This window comes from Mus caroli, chromosome 3 (assembly GCF_900094665.2).
Source record: "Mus caroli chromosome 3, CAROLI_EIJ_v1.1, whole genome shotgun sequence".
Classification (NCBI taxonomy): Eukaryota; Metazoa; Chordata; class Mammalia; order Rodentia; family Muridae; genus Mus; species Mus caroli.
The window spans coordinates 146,895,161-146,911,737 of NC_034572.1; the positions used below are offsets into that span (position 1 = coordinate 146,895,161).

Genomic DNA, 16,577 nt, shown 5'->3' on the forward strand with positions numbered 1-16,577 from the left:
TTTCTTCCGCCCCGTCTAGTTACCTCTCTTTCAGCCTGAACTGCCATTCTCAGTGAACCGTTCGTGTTGTGGACCGCGGGCGGGCCGCAACATGCTAACACAGAAGTTCCAAACAGACAAACAAGCAAATGAAAAAACATGGCTTGACCTCCACATCGTATGTCTGAGCCCTCCTTACACTATCCACAGCTTCCTGGACCAAGCCCTTTCCTCTGCCTTAAGTGCTGGCCTACAGTGTTCCATGCTTTTAAAACTTCACTACTACATGGACATTTTATTTTCCCTGGCCTCTCATCTGTTCTCCCTGTTCCTGCTTGTGGAGAGCTTTTTGGGGTGCCACTTGGCAGGAGTCTGACATTGGCCAAGGACTGGGAAATGGGCTTCAGACAGGAATCTGACATTGGCCATGACGAGGAAGTAAGCTCAGGCAGGAATCTGACATTAGGGCATGATAAGGAAGTAAGTTTTGGCAAGAATCTAACTTTAGGCTATAATAGGGAAGTAGGGCAAGGCAGGAATTTTAATCTTAGGGTGGAAAAGAAGAAGTAGGCTTCAGGCAAGATTTGGGGCTTGGACAAGGAAGTGGGCTCAAGTATTTTGGTCATTCTGACAATCCTTTTTAAACAACTGTCTGGAGAGTGATCACAGGACTTCACTTATTGCCTTGCTAGTTCCTTATTGTACTGCTTGCCCAAAATACTTGCATGTAATTAAAACAGTATTAAAAGCAGACTGGGAAAATTAAATTTGCCTTCAGTCTCAGAATTGACTGGGGTCATGCTACAATGTTGTGTCTTTTTTCTTTTTAATCCTCACTCCCGTGCTGGGGAACCTGTTGACTGACTGAGTGGGCTTGGTCACCCGTTGAAATTCATTTCCTGATGACTTTCAAGCTTTCACTTACAGCCTTCACTCATCTAACACACTACACAAGTGGAGAACATTCCAGTTCCAGCAGAGAGCAAATGTCTAGGCTTTGTGGGCCACACAGTCACTGTCAAGGGCTCAACTCTGGCAGTGAAGTAGGGGTTCAGCCTAGGTAGTGTATAAATCAATGAAAACAGCTCTAGTTTTTCAAAATAATTTCTATATATTGGAATTTGAATTACATGTGCCAGGAAATAATGTCTTTTAAATTTTTCTCAACCCTCTAAAAACTTAAAAGTAGCTGGACTCAGTTCCTCATGCCTTTAATCCCAGCGCTGAGGAGGCAGAGGCAGGTGGACCTCTGAGTTCCGGAATACAGAATAAACTCTGCCTTGAAATAACAAAAGAAGCAACAAAACAACAATAACAAAACGAGCACTGTGAGTTCGAGGCCAGTTCCAGGACAGCAAGAGTTACATACAGAGACTTTATCTCTAAGAAAAACTTAAAAGTTAGATGTTAGAGATGTGGCTCAGTGGTTAAGAGCGCCTGCTGTACAGCCATACAACAGAGTCCAGATCCAAGCTTGTTACCCATCTGACAATCAGGGCACAGGGCCTTCCTACCACAGAGATTGCCTCAAAAGGATAAGGCAGAGAGCAATTAGGGGAGACTCCTGATCTTCATCTGGTAGAAAACAGCACACATTCATTAAATACTCAAGATCATACATCACCCAGGCACAGTGCCCATGTCTACATGCAAAATAAGTGGGTCTGTCTTGTACAAGGCTCAGGTCCCTGCGCCAGGTTCCCACTTCAGAACTGTCAGATAGGTCATCCTCATGGTAATCGGTAAGCTTTTCTCTCTCAAGTGCTTTTTACCTGATATTAAACAGAGAAGACTTCACAATTTAACTATTTCTTCCCTCACAACATCCAGCCAACTCTTCCCTCATAAAACCCACTCAGCCAACCCTGTTCTTGTAATGAACTGAACTCACCCTGAAGGACTTTTCCACCTAAGTGTACGGGCGTTTTGCCAGCGTGCATGTCTGTGCACCAGAGACCAGAAGAGGGCAGCAGAGTTACAGACAGTGGTCAGTCTCCATGTGGGAACTGGTGGTTGGAACACTAAACCTCTGAAACAGACTAGCTACTTCCCTTAACGGGTGAGCCATCTATTTGACCCCAGACTTGATAAGATGTTCACTTTAACCTGTTATCATTCCATTCTAGAACCTAAAGAGTAAAACCCGTCAGCCAAAGCTCAGCTCTCCACTATTAGAAAACTTACACACAATCTCCCATATATTCACTATATATTTTAAGTAGGGGACCATCAAGATGATTCAACGAATAGAGAGGCATTACCCAACAAGCCTGACTCAGACCTTAGTTGGATTCCCAGAGCCCTCTTGGTGGACGTGGAGTTTTCTCCGGAAAGTCATCCTTTGACCTCTACACCCACCCCTTGCACACTCATATACTCATAGAGGGGAAAAAAGGGAAACTTTTTTTTTTAGGAAAAAAGGTTAAAGGCCAGACATGGTGGTATAATCCAGTACTCAAGAGGCTAAGGCAAGAGGATTGCTAAGAGTCTCCAGCCAGGCTTTCCTACTAAAGAGCTTCAGGGCAGCCTGAGCCATAGAAAACCTGCCTTTTAAAACGAAACAAGAGGTTAAGGCTTTACATGGGGATACTAGATGGGTTCCCCTTCCTTTCACGTCTTAATGAAACCGTTGTGAAGAGTCAAGACTTTCTCCCGTGTTTTGATTGGTTTGAAATTGTGTCGCCCAGGCTGGCCTTGAAGCGTAGTCGCCAGTGTTGGGATTAAAGACACAAACCACTCCCAGCATGAGGGACTGTGGAATCCTGGCTAGACTGCTTTCTCCGGCAGGGCGCCGAGGACAGCGCCCGCCCGGGGAGGTGACCAGTGAGCCGGGGCCTTGCCTGGCGCGGACGCCGGCGCTGGACTGCTGCTGCTGCTGCTCCTGTCGGCCATGGCGCCTTCCGTGCTCGGCCTGGACGCGGAGGCCAGGGTCCTCCCGCACGGGGGGGCATCCCTCCGCGACGGCGTCCAGCGTGGGGAACTGGAAAGAGATGCAGCCTCCTGCCTCAGCATCTCTCGGGCCTTTCTGACTCCCAAGGTTCTGCGCGCGTGGCTTCGAGCACTCCAGGGCTAGAGGCCGCACCGCTGACAAGGCGGAAGGCTAGGCGCATGCGCAGTGCTGTAATCGCGCAGGCGCAGGAACAAGCAGCACATGATGCACACGGCGCAGGCGCAGTTCAGGGGTGAGCAGCGAGTTTCTCACCTTTTGAATCCAGGGTTGTGCCGTTTTATTCTCATCACGTGATTCTGGAAGCTGTAAGCCTCCTCACTCCTTAGGTATCAGGCTCAACAATTTATAGCCCACTAACAACCTGGGTTGTCAACAGTTCACTTTGAAGGGGACCTTTCTGAGGACTGAGCGCTGGGTATTGCATATTTAATACACCCCAGTTACACTTACCTCATGTGCCCAATGTCTAAGAAAGTCTTCGCTCACAGTTGTACACATGGCATAGTACTGGACAGAGAGCACAACACGGGCGAGACCACATTAACAGTTAAAAACAGCACTTCTCAACTGTCCTGTTTTGCACTGCAGTTTTGCACATAGGGTAAAAACTACAGTCTTGCTCAAAACCCTTGGGAAGCTCTTTACAATTAACACATAAAACAACTTCTAGGTGACAGAACTGAGGATAAATGTTCTCCAGCAAATAGGGCATTCACACTACCTAAAAACCCTAGCGTGTAGTGTAGTTTGAGCAGGAAAAGCCCCTGTAGATAACTTAGGGAGGGAAGCAGCTTGTCTTAAGTAGGTGTGGTCTTCAAGGAACATGTCTGCCTGCCCTCGTAATTGACTAAACCTTTGACTCTTTTAAGCCAGCCCTAAATTTCAAGAGTTGCGTGTTGGTCACAGCATGTCTTCACAGAAATATAACACTGTAGACATGTAGACTGTATTAGTTATGTGTAGCCTCAATGTGATAGCAATGCTTCAGCAACCATCAGGAGACATAGTAAAACACACTTGGAGATCCCCATGAAAGATGCGGAGTTCCAGTGCAATGTAGGGAAGATGCTCCCTTCCTTAAATATTAGGGGCAGAGGTCCTCAATAGTAAAAGTTACCTCTCCAGTAACTCTGACCCAGGAGCAGCTATAGACTTGAGTCAAAATGACATTTATGCCATCACTATTCACGCAAGCTGCAACCCACCCAGAGTAACCACATTCAAACCCTGAGACAACACCTCACAGGGCCCCCATCAAGAGACAACACCTACAGCCATTATGGAGTGGACCAATTCTTTGGGATTGACTTTCAGGATCTGAGAAATCCAAACCAACAGCAGACTGGAGTTCCCTGAAAAATGTACCCTCAGCCCCAACTAAATAAGGTGTTCACACTTCTAAAGTGTTTCAGTTCTAAATAAAAAGCTATATACACAACAGCCACTCGATTTTGACCTTTATTTAAATCATGAGTTTCACTCATCACTTTTATTAACAGAAATCACTTCCCATCATTGTTACAAGAAAATAGGACCTGGGGAGGCATCAGTTAAATACTAGCTCTAAACAGGACTAACAAAACTGGACTCAGAAGACTAAAGATCTAAATACAACATATTTATTTTACAATACTTATATAATTTATCATTAGCATATGAAATACAAAATATTAAGTCACGTCTAGGTTTGATAAACACTTCCAATACAGCAATTCATATTGCACACTAGAGCATCGTTCCCACCTGACTAGCTCACTAGTTCAGGCTGGACATTCACCCTCTGAAGCACTTCTTCCGGCATGCAGAAGACAGGGCTAACAGGCTTGATCTGCTCTTCTCCCAGAAGNGACAAGCCAGCAATGCCAAATAAGGTGTGGAAGGGATCCACCATATCTCCTGGTCTNTCTGCAAATCCTCCCGTCTCTTCATCTTGACACGCTAAGATGAAACTTCGAAGCTTTTCTCTGTCAATCCAGTGAAGTCTCCCGATGATCTTTAGGGAGGCCAACACCCACCATGAGTAGCACACATCTGGTAACTAGAAGGGGGAGGGGAAGCCAGTAAGAAGCTGCTTCTACTTCACCATTGTATTCTCTCAGATTTAACGGATTCTTTTTTAAAATGTCTAATCCCGTGTTCCCAGAAATAATTGTGGGGCAAGCTGAGACTACCTCCCATTTGTCTCTCACACCACCTCAACACTGTAGCTGGCAAACGATTTACAATCCTACTCAGTGCAGAGCTAAGGTCATGGGTGAAACCCATGGGATAAGATGTTCTAGGCAGACCATTTTCCAGGTAGACACTCATCTGCTGAGACTTCATAAAAGCTTCAGCCCCTACAAGTCAGCCTAAATAATCTATATTTAACCAACAGGCACATGCAGATATCCTCGTTTCTAGGTTTCAGCCCAACAGTTCAGTTACTGGCTTAAACTCGGGCCCTGTTGAGATGCTTTCTGTGGGGGGAATACTTCCCCAGGGCTCATCATCACAAATAAAACCAGCACATACTAATTCTCTCTGCCCCTGTCACAAAGCAAGCTCCACACAGTAACTAGTTATAGATCTGGAGCTCAGACTCGCAGCATGTCAAGTGTTCACAATCCACTTGTTTATTAATTGGCGAGGCCCCCCTAATAGAGCTGGCTGGCTTCAAACGAAGACCTCTTGCCTGTGCCTCCAGGTGATGCAGTTAAACTAAAAGCAGGGCCACCCCCAACCTCAGAGTTGCTTCTGAGCATCTGTACATGTCCCAAGGCAGAAATGAATTCAGAGTCAATCAGACTCCAAGCTCTCTCCTTAAGGGATCTTACAACTATACCTGAGAAACCCCTTAGTTCTAAGCACACAGCACCACGAACGCCAGGTTATAGCATAAAGAGCCACTATAGATAATACCTTCTCGGGTCTTCCATTGAGTCCGCCTGAGGGCAACTGCCGTTCACAAAGCCACCAACCAAGTAGGTCGGAGTTCACTTGGTGCAACTGACTAGTTATGGCCAGGAATCCTGTGCAACAATAGATCTAAAATTACAGACATAAAGTACACAGGTATAGTTTAACAGTAAATGACAGACACTACCAAAATTACTAAAGCTCCATCTTTGTTCTCAGGTTGTATTATTAGGTTCAATGCAACAGTGAAATGCTATACTTAAGCACAATGTTCTCTGCACTGGGTAAGGTCAGTTCATCTGTACGAATAGAATAAGGTCAGGCTCATGCCTCCAATCCCAGCATGTAGCAAGCCCCCTGAGGACATCCTGGACTACATACACAGGAAGCCTCAAGGTCAGTTAACAGCACAGAATGTAGATCCCACATAAACAGACAAATGCCAATAAGGAGCACGGGTGTTTACTTAGGATGAAGTTGTGTAGACCCAGCATATGCACAAAACTCAGTAAGGTGTGGCCATTCACAACACAAAACCCCTATAAACTTTAATTGCAAAATTACCTGCCCAGCGTGAGATTCAGAGCCTGGTCTGCACCCAAATCCACCATCAAAGTTCATGCAGGACAAAACAAACTCAATCGCCTTTTCCACATTAATAGCATCAAGCTTGCCCTATGAAGAGAAAGGAAGCAGCCTATTACAGCTACCTAGCACTCGGTGTTTAATCTGGTCCTTTAACACAACAGTCAAAGCTTACCAAAAGAGCCAAAGTTGCAACCGCACAAAATGAGAATCTTGTATCAATTTCTCCTAAAAGACAAAAAGAGCCAAGGCAGACATGTAAATGCTACCAAGCCCCCTAAGAACAAAACCTGTACAACCCATTAAACTCCCCAAAGCCAAGACTAACAATGCTCACTAGGAGGCAGTCCCCCAACTTCTGAGGAAACCAGCTAGGCAAATAGAAAGCAATAGCCTAAGTAGCTTATTACAAGGGCCCAGAAAAGAAAGGACCCTACAAAATGGAAGGATTATGCCCCCCCCTCCCCTTTCAGGCTAGTAATTTAGTAACATAATCAACACCTTGCTTTATAAAAGGTTCACATCCCACAAAGCAGCTGGTCTCAGGACTGCATTTTGTTCCACCCCAGATTATCTAAATTAATCAAAGGAAAAGTTTTCCATCTCCCAACTCAAGATATTTACTAATTTGACAAACTTAGAGACCTCCTCAGGTCTTTACCTTCAGGGAGGTTAATTATTATTGGAGATAAATATTGGAGATAAAACTTGAACCTACCTTATCTTTTAGTGTGGCGTGCTGACAAGCCAGCATGGGGCATGCTGGGACTTCCAGCAGGCCATTTTATTCCAGTTAGACCAACTGCTTAGTGGGACCTGAAAAGACGGAACAACTTGAAATCTTATGATTACTACACCAAGACAAAAAGATGTTCTGAGTAGGAGTAGCTGACAAAAACTGCAAACTGGCCTTACCCCAAATGTCTCCAGCAAAGGAGCCATCTTCTTTCTGTAGGCTCTGAACATAGGCCACAACCTTATCTACGTTGATAACATGAACACTGTCATACAGAGTAAGAATCTGGACAGCACTGAGCGTGTACAGACTGCTTGTGGACGTTGTACATCGTGGTGCGGAGCCTAGTGCGCACCACGATGTACAACGTCCACAAGCAGCGCTTCAGTTAACATACACATGGAGTCCACCTTCCAAGGTCTCAGTGTCATTTGTGACTTGCATCAGGTTAGCATTCAGCTAATACATGCCATGACATCACTGACCTGTGGGACAGACTTCACAGGGAAGTGGCAAGGTTTCACAAGGGCTCACCTGGACAGCACTGAGCGTGTACAGAAGGTGGGGGTCGTGCCCAATGCTAGCACTTATTCCCCCACACTCATGCTGGCACGACTTGATAAACACCAGGATTTCTTCTCTGTTCATGCGATGAAGCTGTCCCATGAGGTCCATCACAGTCAGGCCCCAATAGACACCGCTCATTCTCAGGTATTCAGACATGCAGTATTCCTAGGAGAAGCATCTCAGATTTGCCACTCTGATTTTACATAACCCACCTCGACCTAAGTGAACAACTTGTAAGGCTTTAGAGTGGCGGTTGCCGACCCTTTGGGTCCAACATTCTGATTCCTAACAGCGAAACTAGTTATGAAGTTGCAACAAAAGTTATCTCATGGTTGGAGATCGCCACAACACGCAGAACGCAGAACTGTTAGGAAAGGTCACAGCAGCAAGAAGATTGAGAACCAATACTTTTAGACTCCAAGTGCCAACCTCAGGTGTATTAACCCAAAGCAGTATTGATTCCTGTTTACTAAGCATCAATTACTGCATTCTACAAATGAAGTCTATGAATTCGGAAAGATAAATGACGCTAAAGATGGAAACCAAATGAAGCATTACCTCACAAGCATTCATTCAGGTGAAGGTCTCACTGGCGGGCTGCCAAACCAAACCCAAAAGGACCAGGTGCACAGTTGGCAGGAAGGCCACACATTCGGGCCTATGATTCCCACTAACTGAAAAGTTGTAAAGACAGCCAAATGCCCCGCTCACTAAGACACAGAGCTGCTGCACAAATACTTTTACCCAAATGACTCCTCCTTGGAGGGGCTCCCACAGCTTGGGCCTTCTCAAACTCAGCCACCCTTGCTTGCTGCTGGCATCACAGGTGTGTGGTAACTTCCCCTGCCACCATTTCCCCAGGCACACCATTACATCAAGTTTAGGTAAAACCTTTTCAAGTCTCAGCGTAATTCTAGAGCTAAAGTGTTATGACACATCAGCGAATTCAGATAATACATGCCAACACATCATTGACCTTCAAGGTTTTACCACAGACAGAAAGGAGCAAACCCCTTCTACCTACACCCTGCACTTCCGCCCTTTATGTACCAGTACATAATGACTGATGTGGTCAAATATCAACCTCTGATATACAAGGTACATTTTTAAATCAGGCCTCAATTATTATTATACTAATAAGTATTATACTTATTGCTGTTACTCTTAGAAACCTTTCAACGGAAAAAAAAAATCATACGCACATAATCATCTTTCTTTGAGCCATAGGAGGCAATATAATCGGCATGCTTCTCCAGCAACAGGGTGTCAGGCGCATCTGACTTGATAGTAACGTCTTTCTGCTGTGTGCCCTTTCAAGAAAAAAAAAAAGCAGAGATTCCATCCTTACTTACAAGGTTTCCATTCACCATCCTGAAATCGTGACATCTCAGACTCACACATAGCCAGATCATAGTAATTTTTTTTTCAGGTCTCAGAGTAATTCTAGAGCTAAAGTGGTTTATAATCAACTTTAGATTCAGAATACATGCCAGCTCATCATTGACCCGAATCTTGACGCTTATCTTTTGAGTTATGCCGTAAATACACACACACTCTGGCTTAACAAGCTTGACACTTCAGCGCACCTTTCTACAGTCTTCACATGCTAACCCCTTTGCTAAATAATCAGACCCATTAGCTCCAAATTCAACCTTCGGATCTAAGACTCACCCAATAAGTAGGTCAAAGCAATTGCCAAAGTAAATTACTTCCTATTTATTTTATTCAGAGTCTCAGCTATGAAGCCCTGCCTGGTCTGGAAATCCCAGTGTAGATCAGGCCACTTGCTTCTGCCTCAAGCGTGATAGGATTAAAAAGGCGTGGGCCAAGGCCGACTTCCTTCCATCCCAATTAAAATGTTTAACTTTGAAAACAATATTCGTAAATGACCATGTAACCTTCAAAAAACAGGCACGCACAAGTCCCCGATGTAAAGAAAATACCAGGCGGCCCAATCCAGGAAGGCTCGCCCACGGTCCGCGGATAAGATCATACGCTTCGAGAACTGCAGAAAACGCTGAGCCATAGCTCAAGCGGCGGTCCAAATCCCCGGCCTAAGGAGGCCGAGGCAGGGGCATTACAGAGAGCTCCAGGCCAGCTTGGACCCCACAAGAATGATCGCCTTGCAGGCCCGCCTGCTCCCCTTGCTGTGCGAGCCCGCGATGCCCCGCAGCTCGACCCACCGCCCAGGCCGCCCCAGCCTCCGTGCACCGCAGCGATGGTGCTCTCACCATGTCCGACCGCCGAAAGACTGAAGCGCGCCGGAGGTCGGGGGAGTCAGGGCCCGCGCGCCTGCGCACACGCGCCCGGCCGGCCGCCCACGCCCTACGTAGCGGGCCACGCTCCGCCCGAAGGACCCCGCGGCCGCGATTTAGCCGGTCGCACTCCTGCCTGAAGGACTCCGCGGTCACGATGCAGCCGGCTACGAGTCTGCCTGAAGGACCCCATGTCGCTCAGTTTGCAAAGAGCTTTCCTAGCATTCAAGGAGCCCGGGCATTGATGTCAACCACTGCGTTCAAACCTGGAGTGCTAGTGCAGCCCTGTTATCCCAGCACTGGGAAAGCGAAGGCAGGAGGATCAATGGTCCAAATTCTCAGCTGTGTAGGCACTTGGAAGCCATCCTGAGCTCGAGTCCCTACCTCCAACACCCTCGAAGATTGATCAGCTATAGAGTGTCTGTTGCCCAGCTAATCAAAAAGCGCTACATATATTGCTATGGAAAGATCCTTTAAAGACACCAGGTGAAAATACATGCTTGGTTTGATCCCAGAAACCATTAAAATATGGTTAATTTTTCCACTCTGTACTGGTAAATTAATATGGTTTAACCTCTTCATTTTTAAACCTTTTTTAAAAGTCCTGGGCCTTGAACTCACAACTGAAAATGCTAGGCATGCGATCTCCCCCGCCCAGATTGCCTCTTCAAAGAATAAAGTATGCCTCCCCACCCTAAAGAACTATAGCTGCAATACAACTAACTAGTTATAAGTTCATTTATCACTCTAAAGCCAAGATGTCAGATACAGCCACGTGAGGGATTGGAATGTGGCCTGTCTAAACTGGAAAATGCTGTAATCGTAAAATACAAATTCTGTGCCACACTTCTCATTTTAAAGTTTGTTGGCTGCCTTCTGAATATGCTTATATTCATTTAAAAATGCTATTCTTAGCCATATTCAGATAAGCCTTTCTATGCAGAGACTCTTGGCTGCCCAAGGTTCTCGGGGAATACATCTGTTGAGGACTGACCTCTTTTTAGAGCTTAGTGACTATCATAGAAGAAGGACACAGAAAGAATATAAGAGAAAGTAATCGGAAAAGGCTGAGAAGCCTTCTTCTGGGTATGACATCCACTGCGACCTTGAATTCAGTGTGTTTATCTGCACTGGGCTTGCACATGAATGACCCTGACAAGGGTCAGTCATAGATGGGGAAGGGATTCTGGGGCCTTGCCTGTCTCTGCTGACCTAATGGGTACAGACACATATACTGAGAAAGGGGGAGTCATTCTCTTTAGATATGTGCTTGCTGGCAAGCTGACCAGGCATCGGTGGACTTCTCCAACCCCAGGGCCACACAGACAAGCCCCAGTTAAACTCAGTGAGTCACAAAATAAAAGACACGAATGTGGGAATGAGGGTTATAAGGAGGAGAAGAGGCTGATGTGTGGGAGGGAGATAAGAAATGGTAGGGAGCAAGAATAATCAGAATGTATTATACACATGCATAAAATGGTCAAAGAACAAGGGGGAGAAGCACTGTTGGCTGAAGTGATATTTTAGATATATTGGGTTAAATATATTATAAAATTAATGTAATCTATTTTCACTTTTTAAAATGTGACTTAGAAAAAAAAATTTAAAATGATCTGTAGGGCACACATATTGTTTCTGTTAAATGGTTGTCTACTTTCTCTACCCAGAGAAGTGCCTGTCACTTTGTAAGTGGTAGAAAATACCAAAATGCCAGCACCTGTAAAGCTGAGGCAGGAGGATCACAAACTTGATGCTAGCCTAGGCTGTTTAGTAAGTCTGAGGCCAGCTTGGGCTACATAGTGCAACTCTGCCCTCGAAAATAAAAGAGGGAAACCTTCATTGCTATTAAGATTTCTAAAGATCTATTTATTCTTATTTAGTATTGGCAGTTTGTCTGCCTCTGTGTGTGTGTGTGTGTGTGTGTGTGTGTGTGTGTGTGTGTGTTGCCTGAAGAGGGCAGAGAGGATGTAGAGTCCCCTGGATCTGGAATTACACACAGCTGTGAGCTGCCACGTGGATGCTAGAACTGATCCTAGCCATGGCACCACCTCTCCAGCCCATAGTTAGAACAGTTTTAATTAAGGTTCATGCTGTGAACTGTTGGAACTATAATCCTAGCTCACTAGCGTTTAGGATAGAGGCAGTGCCTAGCTGGCCTTAACGTGTTGACTGTATCATGGAGCAGTGTTCATTTCATCAATGAATGGCATTGGTTTTTATCAACTGTAGGACACAGTTGATTGCAAAGATGAGAAATGAGGAAAGAGTAGCCAGTGTCTATTAATTATCCAGACTTCCGGGATGTTACTATGATAAAATGTGTATTTCTGAATCAATGAAATAGAATAAATATGGAGCGTTTTCTGAAGTAGCAAATTTAAAGCTCTACTGTTGGGATGAGGACCAGCTAGCTCATTCTCTGCCAGTGTGAGACCCTGGGTCCATTCCCCAGCTCTTACAGGAAAAGGGCACTGGCGAAACTGTCCCTGATTTCTGATTTCTTTGCCCCATCATTTTTCATTCATTTTAATTAGAGGGAAGTTGTGACACAGGTTAATCTTGTCTGTCAGTTTGACTGGATCAGACACCACCTAAGAGACAAGCCTTGATCACTCCTAGGAGGGGTTTTCTTTTTTGTTTTTTGTTTTTCGAGAAAAGGTTTCTCTGAGTAGCTCTGGCTGTCCTGGAACTCACTCTGTAGACCAGGCTGGCCTCGAACTCAGAAATTCGCCTGCGTCTGCCTCCCAAGTGCTGGGATTAAAGGCGTGTGCCACCACACCTGGCAGGAGGGGTTTTCTTAATCAGGTTTTGGGGAAAGGCCCACACTAAATGTGAAGGCACCTCCAGTAGTAATCCAGATAAAAGGGGTGCTGCAGAAAAAGCTTTGCCTGCCTCAGTGCCTTCTCATCTTGCTGTTAAGTTTATGTTGCAGCTGCTATGGCCGACACCACAATCCTTCACTGATACCAGAACCCAGTGTTTTCAAGCTTCTATCAGACTGAAGACAACCAGATCTGCAGGAATCGTGCAGGACTCCAGCACCAGGTGCATCTTCTGAGGCATCCGACTTTGTAGAATAATCAGCCTCCAGGTATGAAGAAGACATTGTTGGATGCCCCAGGCCGTATCAGGTAAGCTAATCTTTCTAATAAATCCTGTTAATATGTATCATTTCTATTTGATTAGCTCCTCTTAAGAACCCTGATTATTTCAAAAATCTTTTTGTGTATGTGTGTGTATACATGTGCACATTGTGTGTGCCTGTGCATACATGTATATGCATGTGTGAAGGTCAGGGATCAATGTTGTTGGATGTCTTCTTCAGTCTCTCCACCTTATTTTTTGTGACAGAGTCTCTCACTAAACCTAGACCTCGTAGATTTGGCTAGACTAGATGTGATGTCAACAAGAACCAGGGATATAGCTTTCTCTGCCTCCCAAACTCTAGGATTACAGGCACACACAGCTAAACCACACTTTCCTGTGGGAACTAAGTATCCACCTAAGTCCTCATGACTATGCCACAAGTATGAACCGAGCTGTCTCATCAGACCATTAAATCTTTCTCTTTAACAGTTATTTATTTTGTGGTGTACGTGTGCACATGACAGACCATAGTGCACTTGTGGAAGTCAGAGGACATCTTGAATGAGTCTTTTCTCTCTGTCTACCACATGGGATCAACTATTGAACTCAGGTTGCCTGGCACGGTGATAATTGTCCTTCTCAATGATCCATCTCGCCAGCCCATGAATGAAGTCTTATATCTAGTGTAGGACTTCATGCTTGGATAACCAGTGCTGAAGAGAACACTCTAGGTAAGTTGCAGTTATAAAAGTAGAACTCGAACTTTGTTAATACTTTAAAAGATGGGATTGCATTAGTTAGGGCTTCCATTGCTGTGAACAGACACCATGACCAAGGCAACTCTTATAAGGGGCAACATTTAATCTGTGCTGGTTTACAGGTTCAGAGGTTCAGTCCATTATCATCAAGGTGGGAGCATCCAGGCAGGCATGGTGCTGTAGAAGGAGCTGAGATTTCTGGTTTTTTTTTTTCCAAGACAGGGTTTCTCTGTGTAGTCCTGGCTGTCCTGGAACTCACTCTGTAGACCATGCTGGCCTCAGAAATCCGCCTGCCTCTGCCTCCCTAGTGCTGGGATTAAAGGCGTGCGCCACCACGCCAGGCAGGAGCTGAGATTTCTGCATCTTGATGTGACTGCAGTCAGGATAGACTGATGATTCTTCCACACTGGGCAGAGTTTGAGCACCAGGAGCCCTCAAAGCCCACCAACACAGTGACACACTTCCTCCAACAAGGTCACATCTAAAGTAGTATCTCTCATGGGCCAAGCATATTCAAACCACTACAGAAATAAAAAGGCATTTTAAAAATATAGGAGTTCTGTCCAAGTGCTTGGAAGGTGTGGTGTGTCCTTCCTCCAGTTCTGAGTATGCTAAACAAACCCTGATGGTTTTACAACCTGTCTTGAGTCAGCACCAGGCCTTGGCACATTTTGCAACTTCCTACTTTGAGCTTTGAGAAGTTGACCGCCTACTGAGCTTGCTTTGCAACTTAATCCAGCTGAAACAAAGAATGGGTCTGTGGGGTTTGCCTATATAAACGCAGAGCTGAAATTTAAACTTTGAGCCTTGATCAGAAATCTTTGTCTTGGCTTTATCCTTCTCTTGCCCCTTTTCATTTCCAGCCCCCCTTTCAGGTATACCCAGTTCTCTGTAGCTGCTGGACAGCTACAGTGTATATGGATAGGAAGATCAGGGTTTAAGGTTACCCTGGACTACATAGAAAGTTGGAGGTAATCTGCAACATGAGATGCTGCCTCAAAAAAATAAAAACAACTTTGGAAATTAGCTGGTTTACTTAGAGTAATTTATTTTTAAATTTTACTTATTTTTTTCTTTATGCATATTAGTGTTTGCCTGAATGTATGTCCATGCATGAGGTGCATGCATTCACTGCCCACAGAGACCACAGTCATAGACATCTGTGAGAGTTGCCATGTTGGTGCTGGGAGTTGAACCCAGGTCCTCCGGAAGAGAGGCCAGTGTTCTTGGTGCTAACTGAGTTCTCCTCCAGTATAATTGTTGATGTATTCATTCTGTGTTTATGTGTATCATGTTGTTTTGTTTTGTTTTTCAAGACAGGGTTTCTCTGTGTAGCCCTGGCTGTCCTGGAGCTCTTTGTAGACCAGGCTGGCCTGGAACTCAGAAGGCGTGTGCTACCACACCCAGCATGTATTATGTTCTTGAACAGGATTCTTCATTAGTCTGGGAGCATGTGCTTAGCTACCCTGGATGGACTCACTGTCAAGGGCATTGTAGTAGATCAGTACAGGATGCCTACTTAGGCCAAAGGTTTTTTTTTTAAGATTCATTTATTTATTGTATATGAGTACACTGTAGCTGTACAGATGATTGTGAGCCATCATGTAGTTGCTGGGAATTGAACTCAGGACCTCTGCTCACTCCAGCCCTGCTTGCTCCAGCCCAAAGACTTTTATTTATTATTATATGCAAGTACACTGTAGCTGTCTTTAGACACACCAGAAGAGGGCGTCAGTTTGTCAGCTCTCATTACAGATGGTTGTGAGCCACCCTGTGGTTCCTAGAATTCAGACTCAGGACCTTTGGAAGAACAGTCAGTGCTCTTAACCACTGAGCCATCTCACAGGCCCAGGCCAAATGTCTTTTCGTGGTTCTCCAGGAAAGCTTCAGATGACAAGCGCCTTTGCCCTCACTCCTGTTCAGGCTCAGACATGGAACATACTTTAACCCCCATCTGGAGCAGCGGTGATTAGGACTGTGTTTATGGTCCATTGGATGACTGGCTACAGAAATCAGTTCTCTCCTAAGTGTGAGATGCTGCCTAGTAGATTGGTTAGTTGTCTGTGTATCTGCAAGTCCTAAGAAGTCAACACTGTTAAGTGCTCCAGGAAGCACAGCCCCACAAGGTCTGAAATCCTAGAGGCTGACTTTTGACCTTGAATAGGTTGTAGATGTAAAACTCACGCGCCTTGAGCTCTGTGGTTGTTTGAATATGCTTGGCCCATGGGAAGTGGCTATTAGGGCCTGTGTTCTTGGGCTGGAGAGCATGGAAGAGAGAGCCGACTCTCGGCTGCCTGCAAAAGCCAGTCTCCTCCTGGTTGCCTTCGGATCCAGATGTAGTACTCTTGGCTCCTTCTCCAGCATCATGTCCACAGCAGGACGCCATATTTCCTGCCATGATGATAATGGACTGAGCCTCTGAAACTATCAGCCAGCCCCAACTAAAGGCTTTCTTTTATAATATTTCCTTGGTCATGGGTCTCTTCACAGCAACGGAAACTCTAATTAAGACAAGCTCTTGGGCTGGAGAGATGGCTCAGTGGTTAAGAGCACTGATTGCTCTTCCAAAGGTCCTGAGTTCAATTCCCAGCAACCACATGGTGGCTCACAACCATCTGTAATGGGATCCAATGCCCTCTTATGGTGTGTCTGAAGACAGCTACAGTGTACTCATCATATACATGAAATAAATAAAATCTTAAAAAAAAAAGACAAGCTCTCATTGCACATTGATGAAGTGTTTCCTCACTTTAGAACAGATT

General features: G+C 45.3%; 2 protein-coding genes and 3 non-coding genes across 7 annotated transcripts in view; all 5 read right to left on the reverse strand.

Annotated features, from left to right (window-relative positions):
• Positions 1-3,240, reverse strand: part of Msh4 (mutS homolog 4) — a 46,971-nt gene extending 43,731 nt beyond the window's left edge. For both annotated transcript variants that reach the window (XM_021158083.2, XM_029475387.1), the window contains exon 1: positions 2,820-3,240. In XM_021158083.2, coding sequence (XP_021013742.2) covers positions 2,820-2,991 — 172 coding nt within the window. In that variant the 5' untranslated portion in view covers positions 2,992-3,240. The remainder of the gene's footprint in view (positions 1-2,819) is intronic.
• Positions 3,241-4,373: 1,133 nt separating this feature from the next.
• On the reverse strand, positions 4,374-10,026 carry Rabggtb (Rab geranylgeranyltransferase subunit beta). Of its 2 annotated transcripts, XR_003836222.1 has the most exons (9): positions 9,635-10,007; positions 8,918-9,025; positions 7,683-7,880; positions 7,328-7,433; positions 7,131-7,228; positions 6,588-6,640; positions 6,392-6,502; positions 5,831-5,956; positions 4,374-4,967 (listed from the first exon to the last, which is right to left on the reverse strand). XR_003836222.1 is itself a non-coding variant. In XM_021157790.2 (8 exons), the coding sequence occupies exons 1-8, from the start codon at positions 9,947-9,949 to the stop codon at positions 4,677-4,679; spliced, it is 996 nt and encodes a 331-aa protein (XP_021013449.1). In that variant the 5' UTR covers positions 9,950-10,026; the 3' UTR covers positions 4,374-4,676. The 2 variants fall into 2 exon arrangements, 1 of the variants encoding a protein (XP_021013449.1); XM_021157790.2 differs by lacking the exon at positions 7,131-7,228 and having other exon boundaries at positions 9,947-10,026.
• LOC115030714 lies at positions 7,564-7,634 on the reverse strand. Its single transcript, XR_003836312.1, has one exon. It is a non-coding gene; the product is annotated as a small nucleolar RNA SNORD45 (small nucleolar RNA).
• Positions 8,612-8,692, reverse strand: LOC115030713. Its single transcript, XR_003836311.1, has one exon. It is a non-coding gene; the product is annotated as a small nucleolar RNA SNORD45 (small nucleolar RNA).
• On the reverse strand, positions 9,142-9,221 carry LOC115030712. Its single transcript, XR_003836310.1, has one exon. It is a non-coding gene; the product is annotated as a small nucleolar RNA SNORD45 (small nucleolar RNA).
• Positions 10,027-16,577: the final 6,551 nt, after the last annotated feature.